General features: G+C 42.9%; 1 protein-coding gene across 1 annotated transcript in view; it reads left to right on the top strand.

Moving 5' to 3' along the window:
• Positions 1–19,327, top strand: part of MRE11 (MRE11 homolog, double strand break repair nuclease) — a 37,806-nt gene extending 18,479 nt beyond the window's left edge. Inside the window, exons 12-20 of the mRNA XM_032219925.1 lie at positions 1,708–1,811; positions 3,639–3,812; positions 5,297–5,359; positions 7,132–7,342; positions 8,869–8,952; positions 11,973–12,031; positions 14,209–14,270; positions 15,646–15,724; positions 18,020–19,327. Of these exons, the coding sequence (XP_032075816.1) occupies positions 1,708–1,811; positions 3,639–3,812; positions 5,297–5,359; positions 7,132–7,342; positions 8,869–8,952; positions 11,973–12,031; positions 14,209–14,270; positions 15,646–15,724; positions 18,020–18,058 (875 nt within the window). The 3' untranslated portion in view covers positions 18,059–19,327. The remainder of the gene's footprint in view (positions 1–1,707; positions 1,812–3,638; positions 3,813–5,296; positions 5,360–7,131; positions 7,343–8,868; positions 8,953–11,972; positions 12,032–14,208; positions 14,271–15,645; positions 15,725–18,019) is intronic.
• The last annotated feature ends 975 nt before the right edge of the window (positions 19,328–20,302 follow it).

The raw sequence follows: 20,302 nt of genomic DNA, 5'->3' as shown, positions 1-20,302 counted from the left end.
AAGACAGGGTCTTCTTTTCTTTTGATCCCCCAAAATAAGTGCTTGGTCTTATTTTCGGAGAGGTTTTAGTATTTTTTGAGGTGCAGGAAGTGGCGAGTGTCGTCACCTCATGGCTGCTGCTGCGTTGCAATATTTTCAGGGAGGGCTTATTTTAGCTCATGCGCTCAAAAGCCCAATTGGTCTTATTATCTCAGGAGGTCTTATTTTCAGGGAAACGGGGTAATTTCTAAATTTGTTGTAGTAAATATTGTCACTAGGAAAAATAATATTACCCATAGAGGCTTTTCTTATTTGTGTGGGAAATTATGTGTGCCAGGATGGGTGAGTGAATTGAAAAATAAGTATAATTACAAGTAGTCCTCAACTTACAACCGCAATTGAACCCCAAACTTCAAACAGGAACAGTTATTAAGTGAGTTTTGCCCCCATTTTACGACTTTTCTGGCCATGGTTGTTAAGTGAATCAATGCAGTTAAGTTCGTAACATGGTTGTTAAGTCTGGCTTCCCTTTGACTTTCCATATCAGAAGGTCGCAAAAGGTGATCACATGACCTCGGGACACTAACAACCATCATAAATTCATGCCAGTTGCCAATCATCTAAATTTTGATCACATGACCATGGCAATAATCATATGAGAAATATATCTATCTATCTATCTATCTATCTATCTATCTATCTATCTATCTATCTATCTATCATCTATCTATCATCTATCTATCATCTATCTATCATCTATCTTATCTATCTATCTATCTATCTATCATCTATCTATCATCTATCTATCATCTTATCTATCTATCATCTATCTAATCTATCTATCTATCTATCTATCTATCTATCTATCTATCTATCTATCTATTTATCGTGAATTGTCCTAAAAATGTGAGTTCCAGGTGTAGTTATAAAAGAAAGAGACATTATGATCTCCAGAACTTTAAAATATATTGCTCACTGAGCTTTGGTTAGCCACTGCTAACATTGTCAGAGTGTAAAAGCCATTAAAGAGATATCTGCCTTTATATAGTGTTAATCAATTTGGCCATTGGGTGATAGGCCCATCCACCCGCCTCCCACCTGTGATTAGCTTTGTTGTTTTTACATCAGGCATGTTAATCGATGCTCCTATTCCTTCCTCCCTTATCGAACACAGCTTGGGCTGTTCCACCCCAGGAAATAACGCTGAGCTGTCTGATGTTGATTTAACAGCATTCTCTCTGGCTTCCTCCCACACCTCCTCCAGAGATCACTTTCGTGTGTGTGTGTGTGTGTGTGTGTGTGTGTGTGTGTGTGTGTTGCAATTGTGCTGATAAATAAATAAAGGGAGACTAATATAGACTTATTTCAAGCTATTTAGCTCTCATCAGCTAGCCATACCCTTACTGGGAATCGAACCTGGGCTGTATTACATATTAGGCAGTTATATTAGCCACTAAGCCACAGGCTCTCCCCCTTTATCAGCTAAGCCAGGGAAATAGGTATGTATTGTGTCACAACCCCTGGTATGCCCAAATATCGGAGGGAGCATACGGCTTCCCTTTTCAGTCTATCAGCTCACTCTGGGAGCCATCCAGGCAGAAAGCCAATTTTTTTTTAATGTATCAGCACAATTGCAACACAAATGTAACAAGGCAACATAAAAAAATGGCAAGTATTTTTTAAAAATGTATTAAAATGTATTTTGTATTTATTTATTTCTGTTTTTAGAAGATGACGTTAACTTCAGAAAACTGGTCCCCAAGCCTGCAGCTGAGGGAACAACGCTGCGGGTAGAGGATTTAGTAAAGCAATATTTCCAAACAGCAGAGAAGGTAAATATATTTATCAGTATTTTATGATTAGATTTAAAAATATTCATCAGACTAGGTCAGAGTTTCTCAACCTTGGCAATTTGAAGATTTGTGGAGCTGGCTGAGGAATTCTGGGAGTTGAAGTCCACACATCTTCAAACTATCGAGGTTCAGAAACACTAGACTGGATTTTAATTGTACGATTGTAATTCCATTATTGGACTTCTACATTTAAATTTTTGGCAATTTGTGGTTTGAGGTTGCATCCGGATAAGCAGTCTGGATGTGAAACTTTTTTGAAAATTATTTGGAGAGCTGAGGTGGCGCAGTGGTTAAATGCAGCACTGCAGGCTACTTCAGCTGACTGCAGTTCTGCAGTTCGGCGGTTCAAATCTCACCGGCTTAGGGTTGACTCAGCCTTCCATCCTTCCGAGGTGGGTAAAATGAGAACCCGGATTGTTGTTGGAGACAATATGCTGACTCTAAACCGCTTAGAGAGGGCTGAAAGCCCTATGAAGCGGTATATAAGTCTAACTGCTATTGCTATTGCTATTGGCTAACGCAAATACGGCTTGCTTGCACATCTAGAATACAATCAGAGTTTGGAGCTAGCTATGCTACAGGAATTTGAAACTATGCCTTGACGTCAAACGCCAACCGACTGGTAGCAGGTGCTCTTTTGTAGTTACCATATTTTTTGGAGTATAAGACGCACCAAGGTTTTGAAGAGGCAAATTTTTTAAAAAAGGTTTTGCATTCTGCAAACCTCCCAAAAATGGCCCGTTTTTTGCGAAAATGGGCCTGTTTTTGTCAAAAAAGGGGCATGAATAGCCTTTAGTAGGCTTGTAAAATGCTCCTGGGGGATGGGGGGGGGGCAAAGCCGAGGAAAAACAGCCCGTTTTTTGCTCATTTCTGCCCTCCCCAGCCCCCAGGAGCTCTCTGAAAGCCTCCTAAAAGCTATGCACAGCCATTTTGGTGAAGGGGGCAGGGTTTCGGGAGGCAAAAAATGCTGTATTCAGTGTATAAGATGCATCCAGATTTTCAGCATCTTTTTTGAGGGAAAAAAGATGCCTCTTCTATTCCAAAAAATATGGTAAGTTACAACAACATTTGTACCTTTTTGTAGCGAAGTTACAAGTTGAGCTCTTTGTAGCTAAATTGCAACAAAAGTTAATAGCAATAGCATTTAGACCAGGGGTTTCAAACTCACGCAAGGGAACCAGATCTGGCCTGCGGGATTCTTAGATCTGTCCTGCAGGGGAGCCCTGGAAACAGCGAAGGACCAGCCCGCAGTGCCTCTGCCAGTGAAAACGCAGCCCTCCCAAACTCCGTTTTTTGCAGGAAGGCTATCCCAGCCAAAAATGGATCTTGGAGCCCATTTTCACTGGCAGAGTATTCTCGCCACAGGCGCCACCGACACGAGTGATGTCAAGCTGGCCATCTCCACCCTGGCCATGCTCACCTTGGCCCCAAGGTCAACCCAACCCTGATGCATCCCTCAATGAAATATAGTTTGACACCCCTGATGTAGACTTATATATTGCTCCGTAGTGCTATACAGCCTTCTCTGAGCAGTTTACAGAGTTGATAAATTGCCCCCAATAATTTGGGCCCTCGTTTTACTGACCTCGGAAGGACAGAAGGTTGAGTCAACCAGGATTGAACTAGCTGTGGGCAGAGTTAGCCTGCGATGCCGCCCTTTAACTACAGCACCACCATGGCTCTTAAAACAAATAAATAATTAAATCTTAGGTAAAACTAACCCTGTCTTCATTTCAGCCATACATTCTTTTTGTTTGATTAGTATATAAAAGCAACCGGAACTGGCTGTTTGTTTGTGTCTCCCAGAAAGTGCAGCTTTCTCTTTTGACCGAGAGGGGAATGGGGGAAGCCGTGCAAGAATTTGTGGACAAGGAAGAGAAGGACGCTATTGAAGAATTGGTGAAATTCCAGTTAGAAAAGACCCAGCGATTTCTGAAGGAGCGGCATACAGATGCAGAAGAAGCCAAAATCGATGAGGAGGTTTGTAATGGAATGGTTTAGTCTCCCTGGACACAATCAGGAATTGAATATTACGAATGTCACCTCATGGCAAGGGGGGTATTTGGACCACCTGCTTCCATTTTTTAATCTGAGTTGCTTTTGGCCACATTCAGATTGTCAAATCCTTGTATAATGTACCAGAATAGCAATAGCCCTTAGACTTATATACCGCTTCACACAGGGGTGGGATTCAGCCGGTTCAGACTGGTTCAGGCAAACCGGTAGCTCCGACGATCATTTGGGTAGCGAACCAGTTTGCTCCGACAATCAGGTGGGCCCACCCGCCAACTACTGCACTTTACTTATCTATATCCTCTCAGCTGATTCATGCTGCGCCTCAGCTATGTTATTCCCCAGAAGTAATATGGAAGGTATGTTTCAGTAAAACTGTGCATGCACACAGAGCGTGTGTTAGGTGCTGGTGCGTGCACACAAAGCACACAATCACCGGACTGGTTGTTACACTGGCAGGATCCCACCGCTGGCTTCACAGTGCTTTTACATCCCTCTCTAAGCAGTTTACACAGTATATTGACCCCAACTATCTGGGTCCTCATTTCACCCACCTCGGAAGGATGGAAGGCTGAGTCAATCTTGAGGCTGGTGAGATATGATCTGTCAAATTGCAGTCAGCAGTCAGTCAGCAGAGATATCCTGCAGTACTGCACTCTAACCACTGCGCCACCATGGCTCCTATGTAGAATATATAGGTAGTCCTGGACTTAGGACCACAAGTAAGCCCAAAATTTCCATTGCTAAGCAAGTGAGCTTTGCGCCATCTTACCACATTTCTTGCCAGAGTTGTTATGGGAATCACTTCAGTTGTTAAGTTGTTAATGTGTTTCCCCGAACATAAGACCGGGTCTTATTTTCTTTTGACCCCCCAAATAAGCACTTGGCCTTATTTTCGGGGAGGTCTTATTATTTTTGAGGTGCAGGAGGCGGCGAACGTGGTCACCTCATGGCTGCTGCTGTGTTGCCATATTTTCGGGGAGGGCTTCTTTTCAGGGGAGGGCTTATTTTAGCGCATGCGCTCAAAAGCCCGATTGGGCGTATTATCCAGAGGGGTCTTATTTTCGGGGAAACAGCATGGTTGTCAAATGAATCTTGCTTCCCTGTTGACTTCGCTCGTCAGAAGGTTTCCAAAGGTGATCCCATGACCCCGGGACACTGCCACCGTCATAGATACATGCCAGTTGCCAAGTGTTCGGCTTTTGATCACATGACTATGGAAATGCTTCAGCAGTCATTTAAGTTTGAAAAATGGCCATAAGTCACTTTCTTCACTGTTATTGTGACTTCGAACAGTCCCTAAACCAATGGTTGTTAGTTGAGGACTGTCTATACTTGTATTTCAGCTACACTTCTCCCCCTCCTTCTATTTCAGCAAGAAAATAAGCTGTATTAAGCATGTGCTCTTATTTCATCTGAATATATTCAGTGACTCTTCCATTTCAATACAGGTGCAGCGCTTCAGAGAATCAAAGAAAAAGAACACAGTGGAAGAGGATGAGGAAGTTCGTGAGGTAGGCCGAAAATTGAGAAGGAATCAGATGAGACTCCTATTAATCTAACGATAGCAATAGCAATAGCAGTTAGACTTATATACTGCTTCATAGGGCTTTCAGCCCTCTCTAAGTGGTTTACAGAGTCAGCATATATTGCCCCCACAGTCTGGGTCCTCATTTCACCTACCTCGGAAGGATGGAAGGCTGAGTCAACCTTGAGCCGGTGAGATTTGAACCGCTGAACTGCAGATAACAGTCAGCTGAAGTGGCCTGCAGTACTGCACCCTAACCACTGCGCCACCTCGCCACGATGTGCTTCTCTTCTCTCTCTAAAGCAGGGGTGCCAAACTCGATTTCATTGAGGGCCGCACCAGGGTTGTGTTTGATGTGTGGGCGTGGCCTGGGTGGGCATGGCCAGCTCAACCTCCTGCAACCCTCTGCCAGTAAAAACGGAGCTTGGGAGCATGCAGCCCTCCCGAGCTCAGTTTTCACTGGCAGAGGCACTACGGGCTGGTCCTTTGTTGTTTCCAAGGCAGTCCTGTAGGCCAGATCTAAGCACCCTGCAAGCCGAATCCGGCCCGCGGGCCTTGAGTTTGACACCCCTGCTCTAAAGAAATGTAGACAACACAGTTCGCTTGGTTTCAAACCAAACTTTAAATGCTGTTTTGCTGTCTTGTTTTCCTCCTTTCAGATTTAAGACCACTCATGTGTTAAAACAGTAAACATCATCTTCCACCCCTTTCGTAATTTCCAGTCCATTCATGGAGATAGAGTTTGTGCTGCCCCACTCTCTTTCTTTCACACACACGTAACTGTGGTTTAGTGAGGTTATTAATGTTCCCCAGCAATTCCCTTTACCAAGACTCAGAACTGTCCCAAATAAACCCAGCCACAAGCAGGCCAAGATTAGTCGACAAGGAAGGCAATGGGACAGTAGTCCATAAGCAGTTAAAAGTTGCTCAAACACGAGAGCTCACTTGGCAAGAAAAGTTCAGAGTCTCCAAACACAGTTAAGCACAACAATCAAACAAACAGCTAGAAAACCAACATGTTGTTCCCAGCAACGCCTCCTTCTGCTTGCTGTAATAAATAGCCAGCTTTTCAGTGCAGCCCATTGAGGACCAGGAGGGGGGGTGGGATGTTCTGAGTAATCTGGCTGATCTCCATTGCTCCTGCCTTTTCTCTGCCATGTGTGCTCTCGGATCAGGTGCCTAAAGGCAGCTTCTCCTCTTCACTGGCCATCTGCCCCTGCAAGCTTTCCCCAGCTGAAGCCTCCTCCAATTCTCTTGGAGGAAGTATCTGCGGAGTCATCCAAGAGAGACATCACAGGCTTTCGAATTTGAGTGAAAATGCTCCTTTGTTTCTTTCCCTTGTCAGGTCTTCAGCTATCTTTTCTTTTGAGTCTTTGGCCTGCCATCCTGCCTATTCTTCTATGCATTTTCTATTGTGGGGAAATGGGAGGGGGAATTATAGGGAGTTAGATGATATGTAGCCATAACAACATTCTTTCTAGAAAGCCAAGGTCATCCTTTGTCTCTGCACCTTTGGACCTGACTGGAACTGGATGGGTGGAACTGCCAGCATGGCAGTGGGAGATTGGGCTTGTGGGTATAGGGGCAAGATCTTGAACTTTCATGGGAAAACTAGGAAGCTTTCAGATTCGGGTTTCCCCAGATGTGCCAACATGGCTCTCTTAATAAATTGGAACTTTGAGGAATACTTTGCCTTGGACTCTGATTTAATTTTGGATGCTATTTGGAACCCTGTCACCCTGCTTCTCTTTCCCTCAGGCTATCAACAGGGCCAAGGCCAGGTCTCAGGCGACCGGTCATACTTCGACGATGAGTGACGATGACCTCATGGATGAGGCCCCCTTGGACCAAAGAGTCAATGATGAGTCGGACGATTCTTTACCTCCCAGCTGGGGTAAAAAGAGAGGTCGGGCGAGAGGCAGAGGACAGAACCCCTCCACCAGGGGAGCATCTCAGCGAGGAAGAAGAGGCTAGTTTCTGTCCATCTTGTTGCCGTTTCTGTAAAGCTGCTGTGGTTGATGGTTGGCTTACAGATAGTCCTCATCTTAACAACAGTTCATTTAGCGACCGTTCGAAGTTACAACGGCGCTAAAAAAAGTGATTCAGGCTGAATTAAAATTCCGACGCTTGGCAACTGATGCACATTTACGTCGGTTTGCAGTGTCCCAGGGTCATGTGATCTCCTTATCCCCCTTCTGACAGACAGGCGCACAACTTTTTTGTCAATTTCATGCAACATCGGGTGCTTGCTTCTCAAAATTAAAACTTCTTTTCATAAAACGAAAGAAGTAATTTTGGAGCTCAGTAATATCGTCTAAGCAGGAACATTAACGCTCGGTGTCTGCAGCCCTCCCCCCCCCCAATTGCCCATCCTGTGTGTTGGTCCTTAAAAGACGTTGCAGCCCACACAAACCATTTTGGGGATGCCGCCCTAAAGGCTTTTAATAATTGATGAAGAATTATTAAATATTATAGATGTCTAGCTAGAATAGGACATAAGGATTCAGTGCTATTGGAGGATTTTAGAAATATTAAATGAAATGCAAGTATGTGGTTATGTATTAAATTTGGGTATATTTTATGATGAAGGACTTTCAAACAATTATAGTCAAATAAAAATTGGAGGTTTAAGGGCAACATGTATAAATATCTGAGTTAAAATACTATGGCAGAAGATACAAGATTGTTTTGTTATTGGAAAGATACAGGTTGATAGATGGAAGGATATAACTTAAGTTAAACTTAGTGAGATTTAGTAATAATAGATATAATTAAACAAATAATTGATAATGATAATAATGTATACAATGTATAGTGTTATGATAAGTAATAATTGGATATGAATATTGAATGGTACCCATGAAAGGAAGATTAGAAATTCTTTTGGATTATATATAAAAGTTAATAAAAAGAGAATTAAATTAGATACAGTTAAGCTTTGATTATTAGGGGTAATATGTTATGATACAGGATATAGTCAAATAAAGGAGGGATAATGATGACAACCTATATACATATATATGAGTATAATATAAGGAAACTAGATGAAAATTGCTAACAGCGATTTGGAAAGGAGGATTAGAAAAGTCTGTTATTAAATATTATGGATGTTTAGCTGGAATAGGACATAAGGATTCAGTGTTATTGGAGGATTTAGAAATATTAAATGAAATGCCAGTATGTGGTTATGTATTAAATTTTGGTATATTTTATGATGAAGGACGTTTAAATAATTATAGTCAAATATAAATAAAGGTACAAGGGTAACATGTATAAATATTTGAATTAAAATACTTGAGTTAATATGAATTATGTTTGATGACTGTGGAAGAGATGCACGAAAACCTTTTGTAACCAACTGATACACTTTCTACAGTATGTAAGGAAGGAGGATTTTATGTGCTGTGTTTGTTTTGGAAATTTTTTTTAAAAAAAAATAATTGATGAAGAAGTGATGTAAATGTAAACGTTTACTCTCTGTTGTATTTTTTACAGGAAGTGCCGGCCGTGATCAGGCTGGCAGCTGCAGAACGTATAAGCCTGCATCTACGCCTACAAAAACGATGTCGATTTTGGATGGTAGGTTATTTTACGGGCTTTTATTTCACCTGGCCAGTGGCTTCTTTGGTTCATACAACACACCAGTCCACATAGTACAGTAGGTAGACTTTATATTTGTATAGCTTGATAGGTCCACCCAAGAGATTTTGATATATTCAGTAAATTGTTCTGAAATGAAACACGACCAAATACAGTAAGCAAATCAACCATTGTTGTTTATGCACATCTTTAAATCTCTCTCTCTATAAAAGCGAAATATCACTTATGCATCATCACGAAATCTCCAGAACCGTAAAGCCTACAAACTTGAAATTTGGCACGTGTGTTCCTCTTGGCTTCTGGGTGCTCGCTAAGAAAGGATTTTTCGAAATGACCATCAGATCATCAGTATTTCTTATATTATTATTAACACGCTCTGTTGCTAAGGAGTTAGACGAAATCTGTTTTAACTGCCACATAGGCATGGGCAGCGCATGGCTCATCCAGCTTGCGGTTGGGGGTTCAGGCATTTTCAACCCCCTCCTCACCCGAAAAACACTCTGATGCGAAGGAGTTAGACTGAGCGAGAGAAAGGGATAAGATAGGAGAGGCCTCTGGGGGAAGTTTGAGAGAGAGAAGAGGATAGGAGAGCATCAGTGGGACCAGTTTGAGGGAGAGAAGGGGGAGAGGAGAGGAGAGGCTTCTGCATGGAAAGCCTGAGGGAGAGAAGGGGATAAGATAGAGGTCTCTGTGGGGCAATCCTAAGGGAGAGAAGCAGAGAGGGGAGGCCGATCTTAGCTACTCTTTAATTTTCAAGCTGTAAGTGTCTATTTATTAAGCCCAATCACATAGTTTTGTAGCAGAGCACGGGTATTTAGCTAGTTGGATATAAATGTCATAACGTACAGTACTGTGCAAAAGTTGTAGGCAGGTGTGAAAAAATGCTGTAAACAAAGAATGCTTTCAGAAATATAAATGATGATTGTTTATTTTTGTCAATTTTCAAACTGCAAAGTGAGCAAACAAAAGAAAAATCTACATCAAATCAATATTTGGAGTGACCACCTTTTGCCTTCAAACCAGCATCAATTTTAATAGATACACTTGCACAAAGTCAGGGATTTTGCAGGATTATAGGCAGGTGCACGATCAACCAATTATACCAAACAGGTGCTAATGATCATCAATGTCACACAGTAGGCTGAAACCCAGTCATGAACTGAAACAGAAACAGCTGTGTAGGAGGCTTAAAACTGGGTGAGGAACGAACAGCCAAACTCTGCTACCAAGGTGAGGTTGTGAAAGACAGTTTCATGTCATGGCAAGATCGAGCACAGCAACAAGACACAAGGTAGTTAATACTGCATCAACAAGGTCTCTCCCAGACAAAGATTTCAAAGCAGACTGGGGTTTCAAGATGTGCTGTTCAAGCTCTTTTGAAGAAGCACAAAGAAACGGGCAACGTTGAGGATCGTAGACGCAGTGGTGGGCCAAGAAGGTTCCACCACAAAACCGCGTTCGACTAAAGCGCGCTCGACAAAACCGTGTAGCTGATGTCATCACAGCGTGACGAAAAAAGCACGCTGTGAACGATAAAGCTAAAATTAACACCTAAACCTAAACCTAACCCCCCTAAACTTAACCCTAAACCTAACCCTAAACCCAACCCTAAACCTAACCCTTAACCTAACCCTAAACCTAACCCTTAACCTAACGCTAACCCTAAACCTAACCCTTAACCTAACCCTAAACCTAACCCTAACCCTTAACTTAACCCTAAACCTAACCCTTAACCTAACCCTAACCCTAAACCTAACCCTTACCTTAACTTGAATCGGCTTGCTTTCAAAGCACTTTTTAAAGCGCCCTTTTTTCTCCGCGGTCGCTGTTGTCGCCCTGCTGATGACGTCAGCGACGCGGTTTAATCGGGCGCGCTTTAGTGGAGCGCAGTTTTGTCGTGCCACGGGCCAAGGAAACTTAGCGCAGCAGATGAAAGACACATCAAGCTTATTACCCTTCGAAATCGGAAGATATCCAGCAATGCCATCAGCTCAGAACTGGCAGAAACCAGTGGGACCCAGGTACACTCATCCACTGTCCGGAGAAGTCTGGCCAGAAGTGTTCTTCATGGAAGAGTTGCAGCCAAAAAGCCATACCTCCGACGTGAGAACAAGGCCAAGCGACTAAAGTATTCACGAAAACATAGGAACTGGGGTGCAGAAAAATGGCAGCAGGTACTCTGGACTGATGAGTCAAAATTTGAAATATTTGGCTGTAGCAGAAGGCAGTTTGTTCATCGAAGGGCTGGAGAACGGTACAATAATGAGTGTCTGCAGGCAACAATGAAGCATGGTGGAGGTTCCTTGAACGTTTGGGGCTGCATTTCTGCAAATGGAGTAGGAGATTTGGTCAGGATTAATGGTGTTCTCAATGCTGAGGAATACAGGCAGATACTTATCCATCATGCAATACCATCAGGGAGGCGTATGATTGGCCCCAAATTTATTCTGCAGCAGGACAATGACCCCAAGCATACAACCAAAGTCATTAAGAACTATCTTTAGCATAAAGAAGAACAAGAAGTACTGGAAGGGATGGCATGGCCCCCACAGAGCCCTGATCTCAATCGAGTGTGTCTGGGATTACATGAAGAGACAGAAGGATGTGAGAAAGCCAACATCCACAGAAGATCTGTGGTTAGTTCTCCAAGATGTTTGGAACAACCTACCAGCCGAGTTCCTTCAAAAACTCTGTGCAAGAATTGCTGCTGTTTTGAAGGCAAAGGATGGTTACACCAAATATTGATTTGATTTAGATTTTTCTTTTGTTCACTCACTTTGCATTTTGAAAATTGACAAAAATAAACAATCATTATTTATATTTCTGAAAGCGTTCTTCGTTTACAGCATTTTTTTCACGCCTGCCTACAACTTTTGCACAGTACTATAGGTCTGGCAGACAGTTTTTAACTCTCTTGTGCTCTGTGCTAGCAGTAGTTTATTCCGAAGTCTCATCAATTTGTCATAATTGCTATGCATTCTTACCCTGATGTTTTCTAGCTTTTAAGTCATCCAGACAGCAGCCCTCCCGAAAGACGTCTGTCAAGAATTATTCAGAGGTTGGTAATTATTTCATGATAAAATTCAGCCGTTCCCCTTTTTTCTATGGGTGTCATGCAGCCTTTTCCAGGCAGGCTGGGGAATACTACACATTGCCATCTCAGTGCAACTGAAGGACATCCATTGAGTAAAGCTGATTTGCTATGTAGCAGACAGGGAGGATCTTCTGTGAAGCCTCGAGGTGTGGCATTTGTTTAGTCCATCTGCTTAGCTTCCCCTTTCCCTGGAAAGACCTGGGATAGATGAGGTCCCTGAGATATCAAAAGCATCTTTAGGTGACTTTGTTGAAGGTGCACCCTTTTGTTGTGGCCTGTCGGCCGTTATCCCTTCCACCAGCTGAATCAGAACAGGAGGAGGCATGGGAGTCAGGGTCAGCATCAAGGCAACCTGAGAGCTCCGAGGGGGAAGAGGGAATGGAGCTGGCAGAAAGAGAGAGAGAGAGAGAGAGAGAGGCGGAGTCTAGGCCATCTCTCAGCTCTCAGATGGAGAGTCAACAGCCCCCAGGTCTGGAGGTGGCTGATGAGGAGGAGGAACAACCACTGGTCCAGTGCCTGACGCTCTGATGCACAGAAGGCAGAGGAGAGGAGAGCAGTGGAAATCTATGGGCCGATCCTTGGGACAGAAGAGCCACCGCTGCTAACGAAGCCCCTCCCTAGCTCTGGGGATGAAAGACAGCGGGTGGAGATGAATAGATGTGGCAGACAAATTTATCTCCTTGCTGGACAGACTTGCTAGCCTGCAGTGAGAGAGAAAGTTTTTGCCGGGGCTGCCGGCGCTCTTAATCAAGGAAACTTTGAGTTAACTTCAGAGGGTTTTTCGTGTTTGGGGAGCTGGGTCAGAAGACCTTTCTTTGCAAAGAAGGCAGGTGTTTTATTACAGAAAAGTCTTGAGACTCACAATATTGATTTTTGGATTGGGCAACCAGGGTTACAGTTGGGATACAATAGAGGGCCAATGTGTTTGAAATCATGGTGCCGTCTTATTTATTTTATTCAAATAATTTACATGGCTGCCCAACTCACAAATACGAGAAATAGAAAAGCACAAGTGCAGGAAACCTGAGACGAAGATTCTCAAAATCCACAAGCTATTACAGGAGAGGCTCATCCAACTTCCTGGCCCAGCGTTGAAGTGCAGCGGGGTGAATGGGAGGGTCAGATTTTCAAAGGCTTATAGATAATCAATTGGTCAGAGTCCTAAGCTCAGAATCCCAACAGAGAGGTATCAGGCCTGCAGCCATCTTTTCTTTTGAATCTTTGGCCTGCCACACTTTCTATTATTCTGCTATGCATTTTCTATTGTGGGAAAACGGGAGTGGGGGATTGTATGGAATTAGATGCTATGTAGCCATAACAACATTCTTTCTAGAAAACCAAGGTCATCCTTTGACTCGGCACCTCTGCACCTGACCGGAACGGGATGGGTGGAACTGCTAGCATGGCAGTGGGAGATTGGATCATGTGATGGACTGGTGGGCATGGGGGCAAGATCTTGAACTTTCAACTAGGTGGGGAAAATCGGGAAGCTTTCAGATTCGGGTTTTCCCAGATGTGCCAACATGGCTCTCTTAATAAATTGGAACTTTGAGCAATACTTTGCCTTGGACTCTGATTTAATTTTGGAACGCTGACAGGGTTTCCCCCCCCCCCAAAAAAAAATCAAGTGCCACTTTCCCAACAGAAGGCAACTCAAATTATAAGCTCACCATAAACCAGTAAAAAAAGAGAACACAAGGAATGTTTTCTTGTGCATATACAGATAGTCCTCGGCTTACAATGGTTCATTTAGTGACCATTTGAAGTTACAACAGCACTTTTCAAACTTATGACCATTGCAGCAGCCCCATGGTCAGGTGGTTCAAAATTTAAGACGCTGGACAACTGACTCATATTTATGACAATTTCAGTGTCCCGGGGTCATGTGATCACTTCTTTAGACCACCTGTCAAGCAAAGTCAATGGGGAAGCCAGATTCACTTAACAGCCGTGTTCCTAATTTAATCACTGCGGCGATTCACTTAACAAACGCGGCAAGAGAAGTTGTAGAAGAGGCAAATCTCACTTAACAAATGTCTCGCTCGGCAACAGAAATGTTGAACTAGGCTGTGGGTCGTACATCGAGGACTAGCTGTATTAAAAGTGCTGCTTTCTAGGCCTTTTTGCTCTGTCTCTTCCAGGTGATTGAAGATGACGATTCTGATGTGGAGATGTCTTTCTCCTCTTCCTCTACAAATCAAAGGTGAGTAGTACCATTTCCCCTTGACCTGTAGCTGGTTATTTATGAGAGGGTTGTCCCTTTAGAGAAGCAGGGGGTGAAATGGCTCCTTCCCACAAGGTCAGGCACGCAGTGGGAATGCTTTTCCTTGAACAGAAGCGTTTCATGTCCACAGATGTTTGTGGGGTTGTCCAGGGGAAGTATTCACTTACCTTCCGTACCGGTTCGCAAATGTGAGTGCGTGCTCACAGCCCTCCGTGCATGCGCTTTTGGCGGGAAAAGGCGTGACCCGACAAATGCGTGCATGACAAAACCGCGCCGACAAAAATGCAGTGCTAAAACCGCGACGTCATCAACGCGGCAACAACAGCGTGCCAACAGAAGCACGATTTAAGTTAAGGTAAGGGTTAGGTTTACAGTGCGCTTCTGTCGCCGCGCTGTTGTCGCCCGCTTCAGCGCTCATTCGTCGGCATGCTTTAGAACTCGCGGTTTTGTCACCGCGGTTTAGTCGGGCACGCTTTTGTCATTCGCCCTTTTGTCGGTGAACCAGGAAAAGGGCCTAAATGGGATGCCGTATGAGCCTGGGTGGGCGGGGCCACCCACGATTTCTGCTACCAGTTTGGGTGAAGCAGTCCGAACCGGCAGAATACCGTACAGATCACACTGTGACCCTATCACAAGCTGTTTTGGAAACTTTTCTTACGTTGCAAAAGTAATCTCTCTTATTCAATGAAAGTTCTGATTCAAAAACACAGCCCAAAGCCCTCGAAGTAAAAGTTATTTAAAGAACCATAATCATTTTACAAAGGGACACGGTGGCTCAGTGGCTAAGACGCTGAGCTTGTCAATCAGAAAGGTCGGCCGTTCGAATCCCTAGCGCCGCGTAACGGAGTGAGTTCCCGTTACCTGTCCCAGCTTCTGCCAACCTAGCATGTTTGAAAGCACGTAGAAAATGCACGTAGAAAAATAGGGACCACTTTGGTGGGAAGGTAACAGCGTTCCGTGTACCTGCGCCGTTTAGTCATGCCAGCCACATGACCATGGAGACATCTTCGGACAGTGCTGGCTCTTCGGCTTTGAAACAGAGATGAGCACCACCTCCTAGAGTCGGGAACGACTAGCACATATGTGCAAGAGGAACATATACCTTTTACCTTAATTTCTCTTTCACTGTAGAATGTGGAACAAGCCCATAACGCCTCATAAATTGGAATTGCCACTTCTTTGGGACACTACAATATTTCTGATTGTGTGGCCCTGATCTGTGGGGAGTTTAGAGATAAGAGTCAACATTTGAAAACTGGGCTAGCAACAATTCAGAAACCTGTGCAGCCAACAGCTGAATTCTAGTAACACAATTTCATTAAGAGTGATAACGTCTCTTTCTTATAATACTTAGATTACCAACCACATCAACGCAAAGCCAGAGGAACTCTCAGAGCCAAGCATCAAAAGGTGTTTCCTTTGAATCAGACGAGGTATAAAATCTTTCTTCCATCATGCTTCCTTTAATCATTCATCATTTTCATTTAACGACCCCATCATCGCTTGCGGGGTGGAGTCTGGGAAACTGAATGGAGCTATCAGAGTATTTTAATGGCCAGATGCCCTTCCTGTCACCAGTGTGGAGTTTTGATCAGCAGATATATTCTCAGTGTGCCGAGAGAGAGAAATATCTGCCTCAACCTAGGATCAAACTCACCCTCCTGACTAATGCGAGAGCGCCACCTCTAGGCCACCTCACCAGTCCATCATGCTTCCTTTATGCAAAATGTTTGCCCAATATTTAGTGTTTCTTACATCTCTTCCCAATTCCTTTCTCCTAACGAGGAGCTTAACAAGAAACTCTGTAATAAAAGGTAGGGTCAACCCCATCACCAGCCTCATTAAACCTCGGAGCTGTGTAAATTCTTTTTTTGTCTCTTAGAGTTTCCAACCTTGGTATGTTCTTTCCTCTGTCCATGAAGGCACAGAATCTTTGAAGCAGCAACATCCATGGATAACTAGATTTATAGAGAAGCAGTCAGTTATTTTTTGGAGGGACATCATTGCCCATATTTTAAATGATCCCCCTCACCCCATTCCATGTGAGATTGAGTCATATGTTGGTACATGATGTATTTCCATGTGCTTTGCTATCAGCACTGAATTCAGTTATTTTACTGAAATTTTAAATCTGAGCCAGCCGTGTGCAGCAGCTGCCCAAAAAGGCCAACACAATTCTAGGCTGCATCAACAGAGGGATAGAATCAAGATCAGGTGAAGTGTTAATACCACTTTATAATACCTTGGTGAGGCCACACTTGGAATACTGCATTCAGTTTTGGTTGCCACAATGTAGAAAAGATGTGGAGACTCTAGAAAGAGTGCAGAGAAGAGCAACAAAGATGATTAGGGGACTGGAGGCTAAAACATATGTGGAACAGTTGCAGGAACTGGGTATGTCTAGTTTAATGAAAAGAAGGACTAGGGGAGACATGATAACAGGGTTGTAATATATCAGGGGGCTGCCACAAAGAAGAGAGAGTCAAACTATTCTCCAAGGCATCTGAGGGCAGGAAAAGAAGCAATGGGTGGAAACTAATGAAGGAGAGACGCAACTTAGAACAAAGGAGAAATTTCCTGACAGTTAGAACAATTAATCATTGGAGCGGCTTGCTTCCAGAAGTTCTGAATGCTCCAACATTGGAAGTCTTTAAGAAGATGTTGGATAGCTGTTTGTCTGAAACAGTATAGGGTTTCCTGCCTAGGCAGGGGGTTAGACTAGAAGACCTCTAAGGTCCCTTCCAACTCTGCTATTGTATTCTAAGTTCTCTGTGAAAAACCATGTCTGCATTAACTTCAAAGACTAGAAATTCCTAAATCTGTGTTTTTCAACTTAGGCAACTTTAAGTTGTCTGGACTTCAGTTCCCAGAATTCCCCAGCCGGCATGCCCTAGGAAGGCAGCAATGGCAAAGCACTTCTGAAGAACCCGTCAAGAAAACTGCAGGGACTGTCCAGGCAATTTGTTAGAATTGGACATAATTAACTAGGGAGAAAGGAGGAGAACCATAATAGGCGATTGGTTTTGGCAGAAAAATTAGAAAGTTAGCAATCTCTAAAAGCAGGAGGGAACATTGAATGTTGACTGTTGTTGCCAAGAGTTATTTCTGGTAGCTGTGGGATAGTGGTGACCCAGTGGTTAGAATCAGCGGTGGGATTCACATAAGTTTTCCACTGGTTCACAAATGTGAGCATGCGTGTGCACCTTCCCACATGTGTTTTGCTTGTGCGTGCAGCATGCACGCGACATCGAAAATGAGGCTACATAGGTCGTTTTGGAGACGGGCCCACCCACAGGTCACCGCTACCGGTTCGGGCAAACTGGTCCGAACTGGCTGAATACCACCTCTGGTTAGAATGCAGTATTGCAGGCTGACTCTGCTCACTGCCAGGAGTTTGATCCTCACCTGCTCAAGGGTGACTCAGCCTTCCATCCTTCTGAGGTCGGTAAAATGAGGATGCAGATTGCTGGGAGCAATATGCTGACTCTGTAAATCGCTTAGAGAGAGGGTTATAAAGCACTGTGAAGCGGTATATAAGTCTAAGTCTATTGGTATGTTTCATAGAGAGAGAAGAAGATAGACTGGGAAGAATCCAAATTCAAAACAATTTTTAAAACGGTTAGATCCCACTCTGAACTGTCATACACTGGTACAGATGACACATCCAAAGGGGATGAATCTCTTTAACCATATAACATCTCAGTGAAATGCTGTCATTTAATTTACAGGATGAATTATTTGTTTCCACTTCGAGAAGAAAAAGATGATAACTTCCGAAGCCAAAGCAGGGAAGGAAAGTGCAAAAATTACTTCTCCAAATTCTGCAAAGGAGATCCGAGATATTTTTCACCTGCTTCTCCATAATTTTACGCTATTGTCCGGAAAGTGGTGGCTTCCTTGAAAAAGACTGCTTCTTACTCTTTATCTGCAACGCAACCACAATGTCCAGCTAAATGGTACCACCCAGAGTTCACTTGAGTGGAAATGTGTGAAAAGGAATATTCCTTCTTAGGGATGGCAGTTTTTCACAGAGGTCTTCTTGCTACTTAACCTTGTGATTCTTAGCCCAGGAGTATGAAGTTAGGGACATTCTGGAGCTGTGTGACAGAAAAGAGAATTCAGGAAAAATGGTCCCTCATTTCTCCCAACAAGGAGTCACCAATCTTCAGTCACTTCCTTGCTCAAGAACAACCATAAATATACCTGAATGGAGATGGCCGTTTCTGCATCCCAACACTTAAAAGGCAAAGGAAATGTGTCATAGCATTCCTTTTAAAGGGCTCCCGTGTCTTTTTTTCATTTTACAGAGGAATCAATTAGAACTGGTTGGGTAAGAGAACAAACTCCATTCCTGCATTCCATGTTTTACAAGTCTCCCAACTTCCATCAAAGGGGCCGTTGCCCTGAGTCAAAACTGAGGATGGCAGTCAGTGAAATTAAATGCTCGGTTATAAAACATGATTCCTTTTGACAAGAAGCTACAATCGGGAGGGTTTCAAAAAATATATATTTAACTTTTAAAGTAACGCCTCATAATGGGGTGCATATAAAATCCTTTCTGGGATTTTTCAGAGGGATCTAGTTATAGTTTAATAAGTTGAAACTGAGCTGGTGTTGATTCCAGGCCCAGAATAGTAAACTTGGCAATAATTTCATTGATATGCTCAGAAAGTAAAAATGGTGAGAAACTTTCAAGCGGCCTTCGTTTGTTTTTTCCCTCCCTGCTTATCTCAGTCGTTTCAAAAACAAAAATCAGTTTGAAAATATATCTCCAACCTTAGCAACTTTAAGACTTGTGGACTTCAATTCCCAGAATTGCTTTAAGGTTAAGCTAACTCTGAATTTGCGTATGGGGCTTTAGTAGGAGATGCAGCTTTAAAACCATGTTGGCCTTGGAAATATTGTGCAATGCAATGTATTTTACCACGGAAAGCCCATTCGCTGTTGATCAGTACATTTTAAATGTATTCTACAAACTCTAGAAAAATTGGACAAAGGATGGGAAATGTGTGATACGGAATAAAGTTTTCTGACAAGTTTGTTGTGATTTGTTTCAAACATTTAGAAATGTTGAGTTGTACTGTATTTACCACAGACACACCAATAGAGGCCATTTATGCTACATTAGGAAAAAAGACAGGATAGTGAGAGTGTTGGCATGAATAGATTGATAAAAGGAGATTATTTGTAGCTCAAGGCTGAAATGAGGAGTCCTTGGTGCTTTCTGAGTTTAGTTTTTTTTTTCTTGCAGATGTTTTATTACTAAAGTAGGTAATGATGTTACCTAGTTTGGTAATGAAACTCTGCAAAAAACCACCTTAGCTCTGAGCACCAAGGGCCTCTCATAAATAGGTTGCTTTGTGGTCCCCTTTATGAATTCCCATCCCACATTTCCTTAAAGGTTAATGTTCATGTTCTGATCTAAAGTTTCCCGGGGTTTCCCCAAACTGTTTTTCTCTCGTTGCCCTTGATTCTGAGAATTTAATTAGGTAATATTAGTTTTATGTAAAGTACAGCCACAGTACTGTATAAATGAATTTTTTAAAAAACTATTTTTTCTAAACAATTCCACACCAGTGTCTCTGGTTGTAGAAGCAAGATATGTATAGTGGTACTTAAGTGAATGTGAACCCTTCTGAATTTTCAATATTTTTGCAGAAATAAAATATGGCCTGTTCTCCAGACAAATCCAAACAAGATAGAGAGAACCTAAATCAACAAATGAACGAAAAACGTCTTAGTTGTTGATTTATATTGAAGAAAAAAATTGTGGGAGCAGTTGTGTGTCGAGGCAGTCAGAATGAAGCATTGGAAACATCTTGGTATTAAATAACAATTTTATTACAGCCGTATTACCTACACAGTTACATTATGATTACCACAGTATTTACTCCCAAGTAATTACTCACATCTTGCCTATCATCCTGCAGGTAATTCCATGCAAAGCTACTCTGCCAAAACGAACATAACCCCATCATGCAGGAATAAATAAAATGACATAACTGAACTTT

The sequence above is a fragment of the Thamnophis elegans genome, chromosome 6 (genome assembly GCF_009769535.1).
Source record: "Thamnophis elegans isolate rThaEle1 chromosome 6, rThaEle1.pri, whole genome shotgun sequence".
Taxonomy (NCBI): Eukaryota; Metazoa; Chordata; class Lepidosauria; order Squamata; family Colubridae; genus Thamnophis; species Thamnophis elegans.
Note: the sequence above shows the minus strand (reverse complement) of the source record. Positions and strands in the feature narration are given on the sequence as shown.